A 15,414-nucleotide genomic window follows, 5' to 3' on the forward strand; every position below is an offset into this window, starting at 1 on the left:
CCACCGCACCCCAGCTTGGGCAACTGAACAAATCCCTGTCTGAAAAACAGAACAAAATAAAACAAAAAACTCACTAACTCTGAACTCCCATTAAGCAAAATATGCCTAAACAAACCAATTCCATTCCTCTCATCAGTAGCATCAGTCGCATTATTATATAATGACATCATTTTTTTTTGAGATGGAGTCTCACTCTGCCACCCAGGCTGGAGTGCAGGGGTGTGATCTCAGCTCACTGCGATGTCCGCCTTCCGAGTTCGAGCGCTTCTCCGGCCTCAGCCTCCCGAGCAGCTGGGAGCACAGGCGGCCGCCACCACACCCAGCTACTTTGTGTTTGTTTATTAGAGACGGGATTTCACCGCGCTGGCCGGACCGGTCTGGAACGCCTGACCTCGGGGGATCCACCGGCCTCGGCCTCCGGAAGTGCTGGCATCACAGGCTGGCATCACAGGCGTGAGCCAGCGCGCCCGGCCGACAGCAGGATCTCGGCATTGTGAGTCTCATCCGCAGGAAATCGATGGGAAGGAGGGGCGGTGCCAGGGCCGAGCGCGCGCCTGTGTCGTCATCGCGGAGACGGGCAGTCCGACGCTTCTGATTGGCGGGCTCCGCGGGGCGGCTCCTCGGCCCGCCCCCGTCGGCCGTCTCCGCCCGGGGGGTTCTGGGAGGGCTGGGGCCGCGCGGGCAGGTGGAAGGGCAGGCGCGGGGAGCTGGCGGGAGTCGGGGGGCGCCGGCGCGAGGCGGGCGGGCGCGGCGCGGCCGGCGCATGCGCACTGGGGGTCCGGGCCGGCGCCGCCGCGCCGCCATTGCGGGGAGCGGTGGTCGGAGCGGGTCTGGCGCGCGCGAGGCCGGACGGGCCGCAGCAGCCAGTCACCCGGCGTTCAGCGGCTTAGGCGGCGGGGCCCTCGGCACCCTGTTCCCGCCCGGGTCCACGCTGGCGGCGGCGGCGGCGGCGGAGCCTGCCGGAGCGCCCTTTGTCTGCGAAGGTAAGTGCGCTCCGGGCGCCGGCGGAGGCGGGAGGAGGCGGGCGGCGGGGAGCCGCGGGCGGCGTCCCCTGTCCTGTCACCCGCCCCGGGTCCCTTTCGGAATTTTGGTCTTTTTTTTTTTTTTTTTTTTTTGAGACGGAGTTTCGCTCTTGTCACCCAGGCTGGAGTGCAATGGCGCGATCTCGGCTCACCGCAACCTCCGCCTCCTGGGTTCAGGCAATTCTCCTGCCTCAGCCTCCTGAGTAGCTGGGATCACAGGCACGCGCCACCATGCCCAGCTAGTTTTTTTTTGTATTTTTAGTAGAGACGGGGTTTCACCATGTTGACCAGGATGGTCTCGATCTCTCGACCTCGTGATCCACCCGCCTCGGCCTCCCAAAGTGCTGGGATTACAGGCGTGAGCCACCGCGCCCGGCAATTTTGGTCTTTTGTAGGAAGGTCTTCCCCGTCCCAGTACTGTAAACACATTGTCCACTACTATCTGCGAATGACTCTAAGGCTGAAAAAACCCTGCGATTTATTTTTGGGCAGGCGTCCATAGGAATCATTTTAGGGGGAAAGTTTTTTCCTCATCTCAGCATTGTGCAAACGTTGCCTTTATCTTCTTCTAAGACGCTTAAATAATTTTAAGAATATTTTCTTTTTCCCCTTTTTGTCTGTATTTCACTGGGTGTGCTGTTTGTGGTAAGGGGTGAGGTAGAGAGTTGCCGTTTTCTTCTCATTGCCTTGACTCCGTTGAGTCACTTTTCCACGGAATTGCAGTGACACTTTAATGACATTTCGCAGGCGTGTATATAATCAGATGTGTTTCTGCTTTTTTATGTTTTCGTTTTGAGACAGGATCTCACTTTGTCACTGGCTACAGTGCATTGGTGCAATCATGGCTCACTGCAGCCTCGAACGCCTCAAGAGCTCTTCCTGCCTCAGCCTCCCTAGTAGCTGGGACCAGGGGTGCGCACCACCACGTCCGGCTTTTTGTTGTTGTTAAGAGATTGGGTCTCAGGCCGGGCGCGGTGGCTCAAGCCTGTAATCCCAGCACTTTGGGAGGCCGAGGTGGGCGGATCACGAGGTCAGGAGATCCAGACCATCCTGGTCAACATGGTGAAACCCCGTCTCTACTAAAAATACAAAAAATTAGCTGGGCATGGTGGTGCGTGCCTGTAATCCCAGCTACTCAGGAGGCTGAGGCAGGAGAATTGCCTGAACCCAGGAGGCGGAGGTTTCGGTGAGCTGAGATCGTACCATTGCTCTCCAGCCTGGGTAACAAGAGCGAAACTCCCTCTCAAAAAAAAAAAAAGAGAAAGAGATTGGGTCTCATCATGTTGCCCAGGCTGGTCTTGAACTCCTGAGCGCAAGTAATCCTCCCGCCTGGGCCTCTCAAAGTGCTAGAATTGAAGGCCTGAGCCAAGGCGTTTGCCAGGATGTTTCTAGATTCTTTCCTTTTACTGCCCTGACAGTTTCTGCACTAATTATATGTGTATTTATTTCATTTAAAATGTTTAGGCCGGTTGGTGGTGACTCACACCTGCAATTGCAGCACTTTGGGAGGCAGAGGCAGGAGGATGACTTAAGCTCACAAGTTGGAGACCAGCCTGGGCAACATGGCAAGACCCTGTCGCTGCAAAAACACTAGAAAAATTAGCTGTGCTTGGTGGCGTGTGCCTGTAGTTCCCAGCTACTTGGGAGGCTTGTAACTAGGAAACTGGACCCACCTAACCTGGGGTGGTCACAAGAGGCAGTAGCCAAATTGGGATCCTTTGAAATGTAAAGTAGTTCATTTGCGTGCACAATTAGTGGGGAAAGCTGGTTTTAGAATCAGAAAACCCGAAGGGGGAGACCTACTTGAGGTTTGCCCTGGCTGAAATCTGGTAAGAGATTTGGAAAGACTTTTTATTTTAGAGCTCTGTGGTCAGAAATCAGCTTAATTAAAAGCCAGTATTTAGGTTATAACGTTTTCTGCAGCAGGGAAGGCCTCCTCAGTTTTTGTCTTTTAGATCCTGTTTCTGGGGATTTTGTTAGCCAGCTGAAATCCCTTTTTAAATGTGTTCCATCCCTGTTTGCTTCCTATGTTGGCATTTTTGCTGAGAAAAATGTAAAATGTCATTGTCCTTTTTGAAAACTTTTGTAGCAAGGAGCACTGTGGACATTTTGCATAGCCTGGTATTGTGTTTCCTTCTCTTGGGGCGCTGGTGAGTCAATACAGAGGCGAGACTTTTTTTTTTTTTTGAGACGGAGTTTCGCTCTTGTTACCCAGGCTGGAGTGCAATGGCGCGATCTCGGCTCACCGCAACCTCCGCCTCCTGGGCTCAGGCAATTCTCCTGCCTCAGCCTCCTGAGTAGCTGGGATTACAGGCACGCGCCACCATGCCCAGCTAATTTTTTGTATTTTTAATAGAGACAGGGTTTCACCATGTTGACCAGGATGGTCTCGATCTCCTGACCTCGTGATCCACCCGCCTCGGCCTCCCAAAGTGCTGGAATTACAGGCGTGAGCCACCACGCCCGGCCAGAACCTAATTCTTAAAGTGCTTTCAACTCACTCCTGAAAGGTCTTAGTGAAGGGTTTTGAAATGTCAGATTGTTGCCATGCCTTGGGCGGTGAAAGGCTGCCTCATCTCACAGGGCCATTTCACCGGAACTGCAGTTTTCTCTTTCAAAAAATTGCTCCTCAGAAATGGCTTCTTTCTTTTTTTTTTTTTTTTTTTTTTTTTTGAGACGGAGTTTCGCTCTTGTTACCCAGGCTGGAGTGCAATGGCGCGATCTCGGCTCACCGCAACCTCCGCCTCCTGGGTTCAGGCAATTCTCCTGCCTCAGCCTCCTGAGTAGCTGGGATTACAGGCACGCGCCACCACGCCCAGCTAGTTTTTTGTATTTTTAGTAGAGACGGGGTTTCACCATGTTGACCAGGATGGTCTCGATCTCTCGACCTCGTGATCCACCCGCCTCGGCCTCCCAAAGTGCTGGGATTACAGGCTTGAGCCACCGAGCCCGGCCGCTTCTTTCTTTATTTCCATCACTCGCTTTTTTTTTTTTTTTTTTTTTTTTTTGAGACGGAGTTTCGCTCTTGTTACCCAGGCTGGAGTGCAATGGCGCGATCTCGGCTCACCGCAACCTCCGCCTCCTGGGTTCAGGCAATTCTCCTGCCTCAGCCTCCTGAGTAGCTGGGATTACAGGCACGCACCACCATGCCCAGCTAACTTTTTGTATTTTTAGTAGAGATGGGGTTTCACCATGTTGACCAGGATGGTCTCGATCTCTTGACCTCGTGATCCACCCGCCTCGGCCTCCCAAAGTGCTGGAATTACAGGCTTGAGCCACCGCGCCCGGCCCCATCACTCGCATTTTAAAAAAGATTTCACAGGTCAACCTTTTTGAACAGAAAAAAAAAAATATATTCCTTCATGATAATTAGCAAATCAACACAGTCTTACTCTGTTGTTGATGAAACACGTGTTTTTTCATCTTTCTAAAGGAAACCATCACTGTTGCTCTAGGCAAAGAGCATGTGTTCTCTGTTCTGTAAAAGTTTAGCAAAGGACTGAGGCTGAATTTGTTGTCATTGACACATGTACACATCTCTGCCTTTTGTAATGTGTGAATCTGAGAAATTCTAAAAGTGCTTTTTGATTAAAGAACGCCACTCCTTCCTGTGCTCTGTCTGTGCGAATGGTTTGTATGTAAGCCCCTAGGTGGCTGGAACTGCTGGATTTCTTCTGCTGACCCTGGGGCATCTCCTTACAGGTCTTCAACCGGAAATTCTGTCTTACAAGATCCCTGCCAGGATGCAGATTTGAATACCGTAATGAAATGTGTACATGAGGAATTGATGCTTTTAGAGAGGGAGAAAAAAGGTAATAACAGCCTTCGAGACCCCCTGCATCTCAGCTCGGCATGGACAAGGCAGGATTCTGAGAGTGCGCAGAAATCATTCTTGTGGCTGTCCGCTGGCTCCGAGGCTGACATCAGAGATGGGGCACCATTAGAACCAGAGAGTGGCTGTTCCCCAGTAGGCACTGAAAATCAACTTTCAGGAACTGCCCCAGATCCTGAAGCTGCTGATGCTGGTGTATCTGCTGGCTGTCATGTAGAAGATAACAGAGCTTTGGTGACATTACAACCTCAGAACTGCAAAGAGGTGTAATCCCAGTGGAAGACTGAATCCAGAAACTCAAAAAGGAAGGTAAACACTCAGAAAAATCAGAATAGCGATGTCTCCTTTGTATATTGGAGGGATCACCTTAGAGGAGAGGAGAGCCAGATCTCGAGTGTACGTGTTGGAGTGAATTCATTCGTTGTGGGGATAAAGAGTAAGAATGGGCCCTCACCAATGTCCTCTCCATCCATGTATCCCAGTAGCTCTCATGTGCACTTTAAAATTGTAAGTGCTGTTGCCCAGACCCACCCCTGATCAATTAAATCCAAATCTCTGAGTGTCAGGGCTGAGCACTGGCTTCTTTTTAAATTTCCACCAGTATGTAGCGAGGGCTGAAAACCCCTGAGCTCTCCGAGGCCACAACAAGGGAAGTTGTACCTCAGAAGACAGACAGTTCTGCATTGAATTCCCTAATGTCATAGAAGAATAGAAATGGCACAGCCTTTAAGCTTATGTCTTAGAGGGCTTCTCTGTAGTGTCTGCAATACCTACACAAAGCAGAAGCTCCAGGATTTGCATTTAGCCTTCATGTCACGTATTAACAAGGTGCTTCTCCTTTTCCTAGGTACGCCTTCTCAGAGTGCTGTTTTTCCTCAGGAAGAGAACATGGAGGAGAAAGAAAGGAATGATGGCCCACAGATGCTGAGGTCCCAGGTTAGTTCCGTTTTTCTCTCCTCTGAAACGCCATTACAGTGCTTTTTATTTTTTCACTTCTCAAAAGTTCTGAGTCCCAAAAATCCAGAGCCCAGGAGATTCATGTGACGGATGACATGCTCTCTGCAGCATGTTTTCCATTCACCCAGGTAACTCTCTCTAGCTCTTCTGTCCTTCCAGCATTCTCACCAGACTCAATTTCATGGATTCTTGTCCGTGCTGGATGTTGTGAAGAAAACAGTGGAACAATGGATTGTCTTTTAATCACCCTAAAAGAGCTCACTAGAATTTAAACGATGCTTACATTCTCTCTGTGCAGTGACTGATGCCCAGGCCCCTAGCACCGCTTGGAGCTGATGGGATTATTACGTATGCCTGAGGATAACATCTATCAGAAATTAATGTTTCTCAAGCATCTGTTGTACCTCCTCCAAAACCTGTTTAAGCCTGTTGTGATTCTGTAATCTGATTCAGTGTTATATACATTGATGAGTTTGAGTGCAACGAGAGTTGTTTAGTCAAATGCTTTAGAAAGAGTTGATAAATGCTGTCACTTTTTAAAAATTGCTATCTCTGGCTGGAAGACCTGTGGGGAAAAAGAAAAAGAAAAAAAAAATTGCTATCAAGTTAGGTCTGAACAATACTAAATCACTGAAGAAAACTTACTAGACTCTCAGGATTCCTCCACGAGTATTATTTCCCAAATGTTAGTTGCTTGTTCCAACTTCATGAAACAGAAACTGTTGCATTATAGGTGTGAGTACTCAGTCTTTAAAGTCACTCATAGAAAAGGCTTAGCTTCATTTCCAAAGATGAGAAGATGGAGGCACATTTATATGTTTTAAGTTAAAATACTTCAGGTCTCTGGTGGATCTCTACTTTAGCCGTGTTTTTGCTTGACGCATCAGACACCAGTCTCAGTTGCTTCCGACAGGAGGATTTCTCTCATTCCAGTTACATGTGATGATCATTATCCTTTTCTAGCCAATAAACTCATTGAAGGGGATTTTTGTTTGTTTTTTTGTAGGGGCAAGGTTTCACTATGCTGCCCAAGCTGTTCTCAAACTCCTGGTCTCGAGCCACCTCTGCTTGCCAAAGTGCTGGAAATGCAGGTGTGAGCCACCACAGGCAGGCTGGGGGGCTTCTTAAAACCCATATCACACAACTAATATTTAAAAATGCATAGGCCGGGGACGGCGGCTCATGCCTACAATCCCAGCACTTTGGGAGTTTGAGACCAGCCTGACCAACATGGAGAAACTGTATCTCTACTAAAAACACTAAATTAGCCAAGCATGGGGGCACATGCCTGTAATCCCAGCTACTTGGGAGGCTGAGGCAGGAGAATCACTTGTACCCAGGAACCAGAGGTTGCAGTGAGCCAAGATGGCGCCAGGGCAACAAGAGTGAAACTCCTGTCTCAAAAACAAAAACCTCTGGGCGTGTAATCCAGCACTTTGGGAGGCCAAGGCGGGCGGATCACAAGGTCAGGAGATTGAGACCATCCTGGCTAACACAGTGAAACCCTGTCTCTACTAAAAATACAAAAATTAGGCCGGGCGCGGTGGCTCAAGCCTGTAATCGCAGCACTTTGGGAGGCCGAGGTGGGTGGATCACGAGGTCAAGAGATCGAGACCATCCTGGTCAACATGGTGAAACCCCGTCTCTACTAAAAATACAAAAAATTAGCTGGGCATGGCGGCGCGTGTCTGTAATCTCAGCTACTGAACCCAGGAGGCAGAGGTTGTGGTGAGCCGAGATCACGCCATTGCACTCCAGCCTGGGTAACAAGAGCGAAACTCTGTCTCAAAAAAAAAAAAAAAAAAAAAAATTAGCTGGGTGCAATAGCACACCCCTGTAATTACCAGCTACTCGGGAGGCTGAGGCAGGAGAATTGCTTGAACCTGGGAGACGGAGATTGTGCCACGGCACTCCAGCCTAGGTGACAGAGCAAGACTGTCTCAAAAAAAAATGTGTAATGTTGGATGCTGCTGTGAATACAAAAGAGAGCAAATACAATCGGTGTTGGGAGAAAGGAGAAGTCTGACTGAGACTGGGGGTGGGGGAAGCCTTCGTGAAAAAGGCAGGGTTTGACTTTGTGTTCACACCAACAGGTAGGGTTTGGAGATTAGAGAAAACGGGACCACTGCAGACAGAAAATAAAACTTGAGCAAGAGGAGGGACGACGCGGGGACTGTCAGCTGGAGCTGAGCTTGTATTTGGTATTTTAGTGCTTTGGGGTCTTTGGGTTTCAAGGGATAAATTCATTTGATTTATTTATTTTTTTTTTTTTTTTGAGGTGGAGTCTTACTCTATCACCCAGGCTGGAGTGCAGTGGCACAATCTTAGCTCACTGCAACCTCCACCTCGTGGGTTCAAGCGATTCTCCTGTCTTAGCCTCCTGAGTGGCTGTGACTACAAGCGCACACCACCACCTGGCTAATTTTTTTTTTTGGTATTTTTAGTAGAGACAGGGTTTCACCATGTTGGCCAGGCTGATCTTAAACTCCTGACCTCGGGGGATCTGCCTGTCTCCGCCTCCCAAAGTGCTGGGATTACAGGCGTAAGCCACCACACCTGGCCCATTTAGTTTATTCTTTCTTTTTTTTTTTTTTTTTTTTTTTTTTTTTTTGAGACGGAGTTTCGCTCTTGTTACCCAGGCTGGAGTGCAATGGCGCGATCTCGGCTCACCACAACCTCCGCCTCCTGGGTTCAGGCAATTCTCCTGCCTCAGCCTCCTGAGTAGCTGGGATTACAGGCACGAGCCACCACGCCCAGCTAATTTTTTTTGTGTGTTTTTAATAGAGACGGGGTTTCACCATGTTGACCAGGATGGTCTCGATCTCTTGACCTCGTGATCCACCCGCCTCGGCCTCCCAAAGTGCTGGGATTACAGGCTTGAGCCACCGCGCCCGGCCTAGTTTATTCTTAATTAACTGTAAGACTCCCCAAAGACAGGAATCGAAAGACACCTAGAACTAAGGTGGCATGTCTCCTTTTCCACATTGTAGCGCAAAGAGTTAGTTTTAATTTTCTGGAACCATTTTTTATGTTCAGAAGGAAGATGATTCATTAATTCAGTAAATATTTTTTGAGCAGCTAGTATGTGACAGAAATTCTTTTTTCTTTTCTTTCTTTCTTTTTTTTTTTTTTTTGAGACGGAGTCTCGCTCTTGTTACCCAGGCTGGAGTGCAATGGCGCGATCTCGGCTCACCGCAACCTCCGCCTCCTGGGTTCAGGCAATTCTCCTGCCTCAGCCTCCTGAGTAGCTGGGATTATAGGCACGCGCCACCATGCCCAGCTAATTTTTTGTATTTTTAGTAGAGACGGGGTTTCACCATGTTGACCAGGTTGGTCTCGATCTCTCGACCTCGTGATCCACCCGCCTCGGCCTCCCAAAGTGCTGGGATTACAGGCTTGAGCCACCGCGCCCGGCCTCTTTTTTTTTTTTTTAAGATGGAGTTTTGCTCTGTCACCGAGGCTGGAGTGCAATGGCACAATCTCGGCTCACCGGAAACTCTGCTTCCTGGGTTCCAGCGATTCTCCTGCCTCAGCCTCTCTAGTAGCTGGTATTACAGGCATGTGCCACCAATGCCCAGCTAATTTTGTATTTTTAGTAGAGATGGGGTGTCTCCATGTTGGTCAGGCTGGTCTCGAACTTCTGACCTCAAGTCACTCTGCATTAAATGTGTGAGCTACCAGACCTGGCCAGAAAGTCCATCTTTTTTTTTTTTAGAAAGAGTCTCTCTCTGTTGCCCAGTCTGGAGTACAGTGGCACAATCTCAGCTCGCTGCAACCTCTGCCTCCCAGGTTCAAGCAATTCTCCTGCTTCAGTCTCCCGAGTAGCTGGAATTATAGGTGCCACCACTCCTGGCTAATTTTTGCATTTTTAGTAGAAGTGGGGTTTCACCATATTGGCCAAGCTTGTCTCGAATTCCTGACCTTGTGATCCGCCCGCTTCAGGCTCCCAAAGTGCTGGGGTTACAGGTATGAGCCACTGCACACGGCCGAAAATCCAGTTTTATCAGCTTAAATGAGAAGAAACACAGTGTAAAAGGGAACGAGGTCTTTGGGCCCTACAACTTCAATGGGCAGCCTGAGAAAACCTTACCCAGCTACAGACACAGGCTCCTTCTCATGGAAAAGAGAAGATGACCCTGTTGAGCCGAAGCCCAGTGTGTAGGGTCAAGAATCTCGAGGAACAGCTCCCAGGAAGTAGTCCTGAGCTCCACTTCAGACACTGGCCACCTGTGCCCACTCCGCTGCATCTTAGAGTTGCTGTGGACTGCTGTTGACTTGCAGGAGAGTGTCCCTAGTGGCTGTTCCTTTGACTTCTCCACAGTGTATGTTTGTGAGGTGTGGGGTGGGAAGCCAGATAACTTTTCAGTTCACAGGTCATCAGAAAGAGAGAAACCATTCAAGAAACTGCACGCCATGCCTGTAATCTCAGCACTTTGGGAGGCCGAGGCAGGTGGATCACCTGAGGTCGGGAATTCGATGCCAGTCTGGCCAACATGGTGAAACCCCATCTCTACCCCAAATACAAAAATTAGCCAGGCATGGTGGCAGGTGCCTGTAATCCCTACTACTTGGGAGGCTGAGGCAGGAGAATTACTTGAACTTGGGAGGCAGAGGTTGCTGAGACCACGCTACTGCACTCTAGCCTGGGCAGCAGAATGAGACTCCATCTCAAAAAAGAAAATGCACTCCAGGATCTTCACCTACATGTAGACCTGTTTAGACGAAACAATCCTGGACTTTGAGCCACTGCCATAATGGAATGAAACTTGACGTTCTGGGGGAACATGAGTGTATTTTGCATGTGAGAAGGATGTGAATTTTCACAGCCAGAGGGTAGACTATGGCAGATTGTATTTCTCCCAAATGGCACAATTTCTCCCTTCCAACAGGCTTCTCACAATGGGATTAAATACACTTCCCATCGAGAGACGAGGGTGTCTATTTCTTCCCCTTGGATCTGGGCAGGCTTATGTGATGGAAGTGAAGTTGTGTGACTTCCAAGACTCAGTCATCAGAGGTGGTTCTCTGGGGAGTTTTGCTCTTGGGATCCTCTGTGCCACAAGAAGCCCGTATAGCCTGTGAAGAAGTTCATATGGAGAAACTGAGGACCTTGCTGAGCTCGGAGCTGGCAACCAGTACCAATTTGCAAGTCATGTGAGTGAGCCATCTATGCTACAGACCAAAGTTTAGCCACCCCACCAGAAACCACGTGGAACAAAAATGAGGTGTTCCCACTGAGTCCTGCTCATGTAGCGTTTTTGTGAAGAAAATAAATGATTGTTGTTGTGAGCCACTAAATTTTGGGGTAGTTTGTTATGCAGAGATAGATCAATATTACAGAATGTACATTGGTACCACCCCTGTGGAAGTCGCTTTGATAATATATATCAAACTTCGAGATTCATACAGCCTTTTGTCAGACAGCATTTTGAGGAATTGATTCTACAGAGAGTCTTAACGACAGTTGCAAATTAATACAGATAAAAGATCCACTGAAGCATTATTTGTAATAGCAAAAGAGCGGGAAGCAGCCAAAATATCTGTGAATAGACTAGTTAAATAAATGGTGGCACCTTTACACAAACTATTACCAGACAGCTTAAAAAATAAAAAGAATGAGGAAGCTCCCTGTGCACTGAAGTGGAGGGATTCCCAGAATAAACTGTTAGCCAGGCTTGGTGTTTCATGCCTGTATTTCTAGCACTTTGGGAGGCCAAGTGGGGAGGATGACCTGAGCCCAGGATTTCAAGACCAGCCTGGGCAACATAGTGAGACCCCATCTCTGGGAAAAAACAAAAAAAAAGGGCAATGTGCACCTGTAGTCTTGGCTACTTGGGAGGCTGAGGCAGGTCCGAGAGCCAAGATCACAGCACTGCACTGCAGCCTGGGTGACAGCAAGGTGCCTAAAAACAAAAAACAATAAATTGTAAGTGAAAAAAGCAAAGCGCAAAAGGTGTTATGCTAATTTTTGTGTAAGGAAAAGGGGGAATAAAAGTCTATATATGCACATACCTGCTCATTTGAGCAAAAAGACACCAGAAGGATAAACCTGAGTCTAGTGAGATCAGTTACCTGTAGGGCTTGGATGGGAATGGGATGAAGAAAATAGAGGGAATGGAAGGGGAGGTGGGGAAGTACGAGACCTCACTAAATATGCCTTTTTGTATAGTCCTGACTTTTGAAACCATGTTCATGTTTCCCATACAGTAAGAAATTTAAAAGATTGAGAAAGGGCCTGAAATTCAGTAGAAACAAACAGATGAACTTAACCTGTATTTTAAGTGACTGATAAAACCACCCAGAAGGAGACCAAAGCTAAAAGGAGTTAACCCAAGTACCCTTTGAACCTAAGTATTTGAACTTTAGCCCTCAGGCTAAAAGCAAAACAACTTTACATGCTGAACTCTAATGTATAGGCTTCTTTTGTGTAGAGGCATGGATTAGCAACCACTTACTTTACATGCTGTGACTAAACAAATATGCGAATACATGTGGATAATGGTAGGCAGCTTTCTCATGGTCAGAGAAGGGAATTACAAATACGGGGAGACAGGATAGAATGAACCCTGCTGAGCTGGATTAGAATTAGAGGTATCCGTGTGAACTCGTGGGCTTTTTGGGTTTGTTTGTGTTTTTTGTTGTTTTGAGAAGGAGTTTCCCTCTTGTTGCCCAGGCTGGAGTGCAATGGCATGATCTCAGCTCACCACAACTTTCACCTCCTGGATTCAAGCGACCCTCCTACCTCAGCCTCGCAAGCAGCTGGGATTGCAGGCATGTGCCACCAGGCCCGGCTAAATTTTTTTTTTTTTGTAGAGATGGGGTTTTGCCGTGTTGCCCAGGCTGCTCTCAAACACCTGGGCTCAAACAATCTGTCCACGTCAGCCTCCCAAAGTGCTGGAATTACAGGCATGAGCCACCATTCCCAGCCAGTTCATAGGTTTTAATACATGTAACTACATACAGAAATGGATATAGAACTACGGGTGTACGTGGGTGTGTGTGTGTACATATATATGTGTGCATGTTCAGGTATATGCACACACGTGCATATACAACTAAGAGGACCTAAAAGCGATGGCACTCCAGTAACATGCATCAAGTGCCCAGATCTTGGTTCGAAATGGCATTCTTCATTGAAAGGAACCAAGGATCCTTAAAGAAATTGTTGACTCCAGACTTGGAGCAGGGAAACCACAAAATGAACGTTGAAAGAGTATCTTTGTCCCAAAAAGTAAGGAAATGCTTAAAGAAGAGAGAGACATGTCAAAAGGACACAAATCACTTTGAAGGGATGCCTACTGGCTAAATCTAGGACAATCTGAACATTAAAACTTTACGGCATAAAATCAGGATCCATACATTCACACTAATAGAAATAAATCATTAGGAAGGGAAACCTCGTCACACAGTCGAAAGCCGACTAATAACGTGTAAAGAATGGTGGAATTAGAAAAGCACCGTTTATAATTAATGCAGGCAAGAATGATCATTGGATGCTAAAACAGCAGATGAAAGTTTGCAGAGAAATGAAATATGTACAGGACCTCAAAATACTTCCCCACAAGGATAAAATGGTAATTTTCTAGTGGAAATTACTGCTAGGTACCGTAACTAGATTATCAAAGCTAGCATTACCAGTAACGGGACTAACCAGCAGTGTGTGCCTCCTGGTAACAGTTCACCAAGAAAAATCCGTTAATTCTGTGCTGTTTCTGCCAAAAGTGAATCTGTTGATGAAACATCAGACAAACCCAAGTTGAGGATTATTCTGCAAAATAACTAGCCTGTACTTTTCAAACTGTGTTTTGAAATACAAAGAAAGGATCAGGAACTGTTGGATATTAAAGAGGACTAAAGGTACAAGACACCCAAATGCAGCATATGATCTTGGAGGGTATTTTTCTTATAAAGGACATTTTTGGGGCAATTGGTAAAATCTTGGTAAGCAGATAGTTTAGACAACAGTACTATGTCAATGTGAATTTCTTACTTTTGATAAGAGAATTATTTTTTTAGGAAATCAAGCGTGGTGGCACATGCCTATAGTCCCAGCCACTCAGAAGGCTGAGGTGGGGGAATCCTTAAAGCCTGTAAGGTTGAGACTTCAGTTACGCCACTGCACTCCAGCCTGGATGACAGAGTGAGATCCTGTCTCTTAAAAAAAAAAAAAAAAAAAAAAAGAACTAAATGCCAGACATAGTTAAAGGTGCATCACTTCTGCAACTTACTCTTAAGCTGTCTAAAAAAATTACGCAGAGAAAAGGGGAGAGGAGACTTATTTTTCTTGGAAATTTTAAGTCTGAAATTATGTCAAAAATTTTTAACATTTGCCGGGCGCGGTGGCTCAAGCCTGTAATCCCAGCACTTTGGGAGGCCCAGGCGAGTGGATCACGAGGTCAAGAGATCGAGACCATCCTGGTCAACATGGTGAAACCCCGTCTCTACTAAAAATACAAAAAATCAGCTGGGCATGGTGGCCCGTGCCTGTAATCCCAGCTACTCAGGAGGCTGAGGCAGGAGAATTGCCTGAACCCAGGAGGCGGAGGTTGCGGTGAGCCAAGATCGCGCCATTGCACTCCAGCCTGGGTAACAAGAGCGAAACTCTGTCTCAAAAAAAAAAAAAAAAAAAAAATTTTAACATTTGAAAACAATAGTGGGCTGGACATAGTGGTTCATGCCTATAATCCAAACACTTTCGGGAGGCCAAGACAGGAGGATCACTGGAGCCCAGGAGTTCAAGACCAGCCTGGCCAACATAGCAAAATGTCATCTCTACAAATAATATTTTTTTTTAAAAATCAGCTTGGCTGGTAGTGTGTGCCTGTAGTCCTGGTTACTTGGGAGACTGAGGTGGCAGACTGCTTGAGCCTGGGAGGTTGAGACTGCAGTGAGCTATAATGGCCCCACTGCTGCAATCCATGCCTGGGCATCAGAGTAAAACACTGTTCAAAAAAAAAACAATAGTGAGGAAGCTGTGTCCTGATAGGTCTGACATGGAAAGAGGAAAGAGCTTTGGAATTAATTTTTTTTTTTTTTTTGAGACGGAGTTTCGCTCTTGTTACCCAGGCTGGAGTGCAATGGTGCGATCTCGGCTCACCGCAACCTCCGCCTCCTGGGTTCAAGCAATTCTCCTGCCTCAGCCTCCTGAGTAGCTGGGATTGCAGGCACGCGCCACCATGCCCAGCTGATTTTTTGTATTTTTAGTAGAGATGGGGTTTCACCATGTTGACCAGGATGGTCTCGATCTCTTGACCTCGTGATCTACCCGCCTCGGCCTCCCAAAGTGCTGGGATTACAGGCTTGAGCCACCGCGCCCGGCCGGAATTAATTGTTAAGTAAGAAAAACATAGTATATAGCCAGGGTCAGTACTACATTGTTTAAAATATGTTACTCTTGAGAAAAAATCAATGAGAGCAAATAAGAATGAATCTTCATATGTGCATAACAACGAATTCTGGAAAAAAATATGCTGGTGGCTAAAAATAGTGATTAGTAGAGACTAGGAGCTGTACAGAGAGGGAAAAAGCCTGAGAGACTTTTTTATTATATGTTTTTCCATATATTTTTGCAATTATACCATATTAATGTATTACTTACCCCAA

The 15,414-nt window shown here is 47.2% G+C and overlaps 1 protein-coding gene across 5 annotated transcripts in view; it reads left to right on the top strand.

Moving 5' to 3' along the window:
- Window positions 1-672: 672 nt before the first annotated feature.
- The window catches only part of LOC101050218 (small ribosomal subunit protein uS17m), a 52,106-nt gene continuing 37,364 nt past the window's right edge, over window positions 673-15,414 (top strand). Inside the window, exons 1-3 of one of the 5 annotated variants that reach the window (XM_039460343.2) lie at window positions 673-983; window positions 4,725-5,163; window positions 5,702-5,790. In XM_039460343.2, coding sequence (XP_039316277.1) covers window positions 5,743-5,790 — 48 coding nt within the window. In that variant the 5' untranslated portion in view covers window positions 673-983; window positions 4,725-5,163; window positions 5,702-5,742. Of the gene's footprint in view, window positions 984-4,724; window positions 5,164-5,701; window positions 5,791-7,904; window positions 10,966-15,414 lie in introns of those variants that run through there. The other 4 variants (XM_074390331.1, XM_074390329.1, XM_074390328.1 and 1 more) reach the window with 4 other exon arrangements.

Source organism: Saimiri boliviensis, chromosome 20, assembly GCF_048565385.1.
Source record: "Saimiri boliviensis isolate mSaiBol1 chromosome 20, mSaiBol1.pri, whole genome shotgun sequence".
NCBI classification, from domain to species: domain Eukaryota; kingdom Metazoa; phylum Chordata; class Mammalia; order Primates; family Cebidae; genus Saimiri; species Saimiri boliviensis.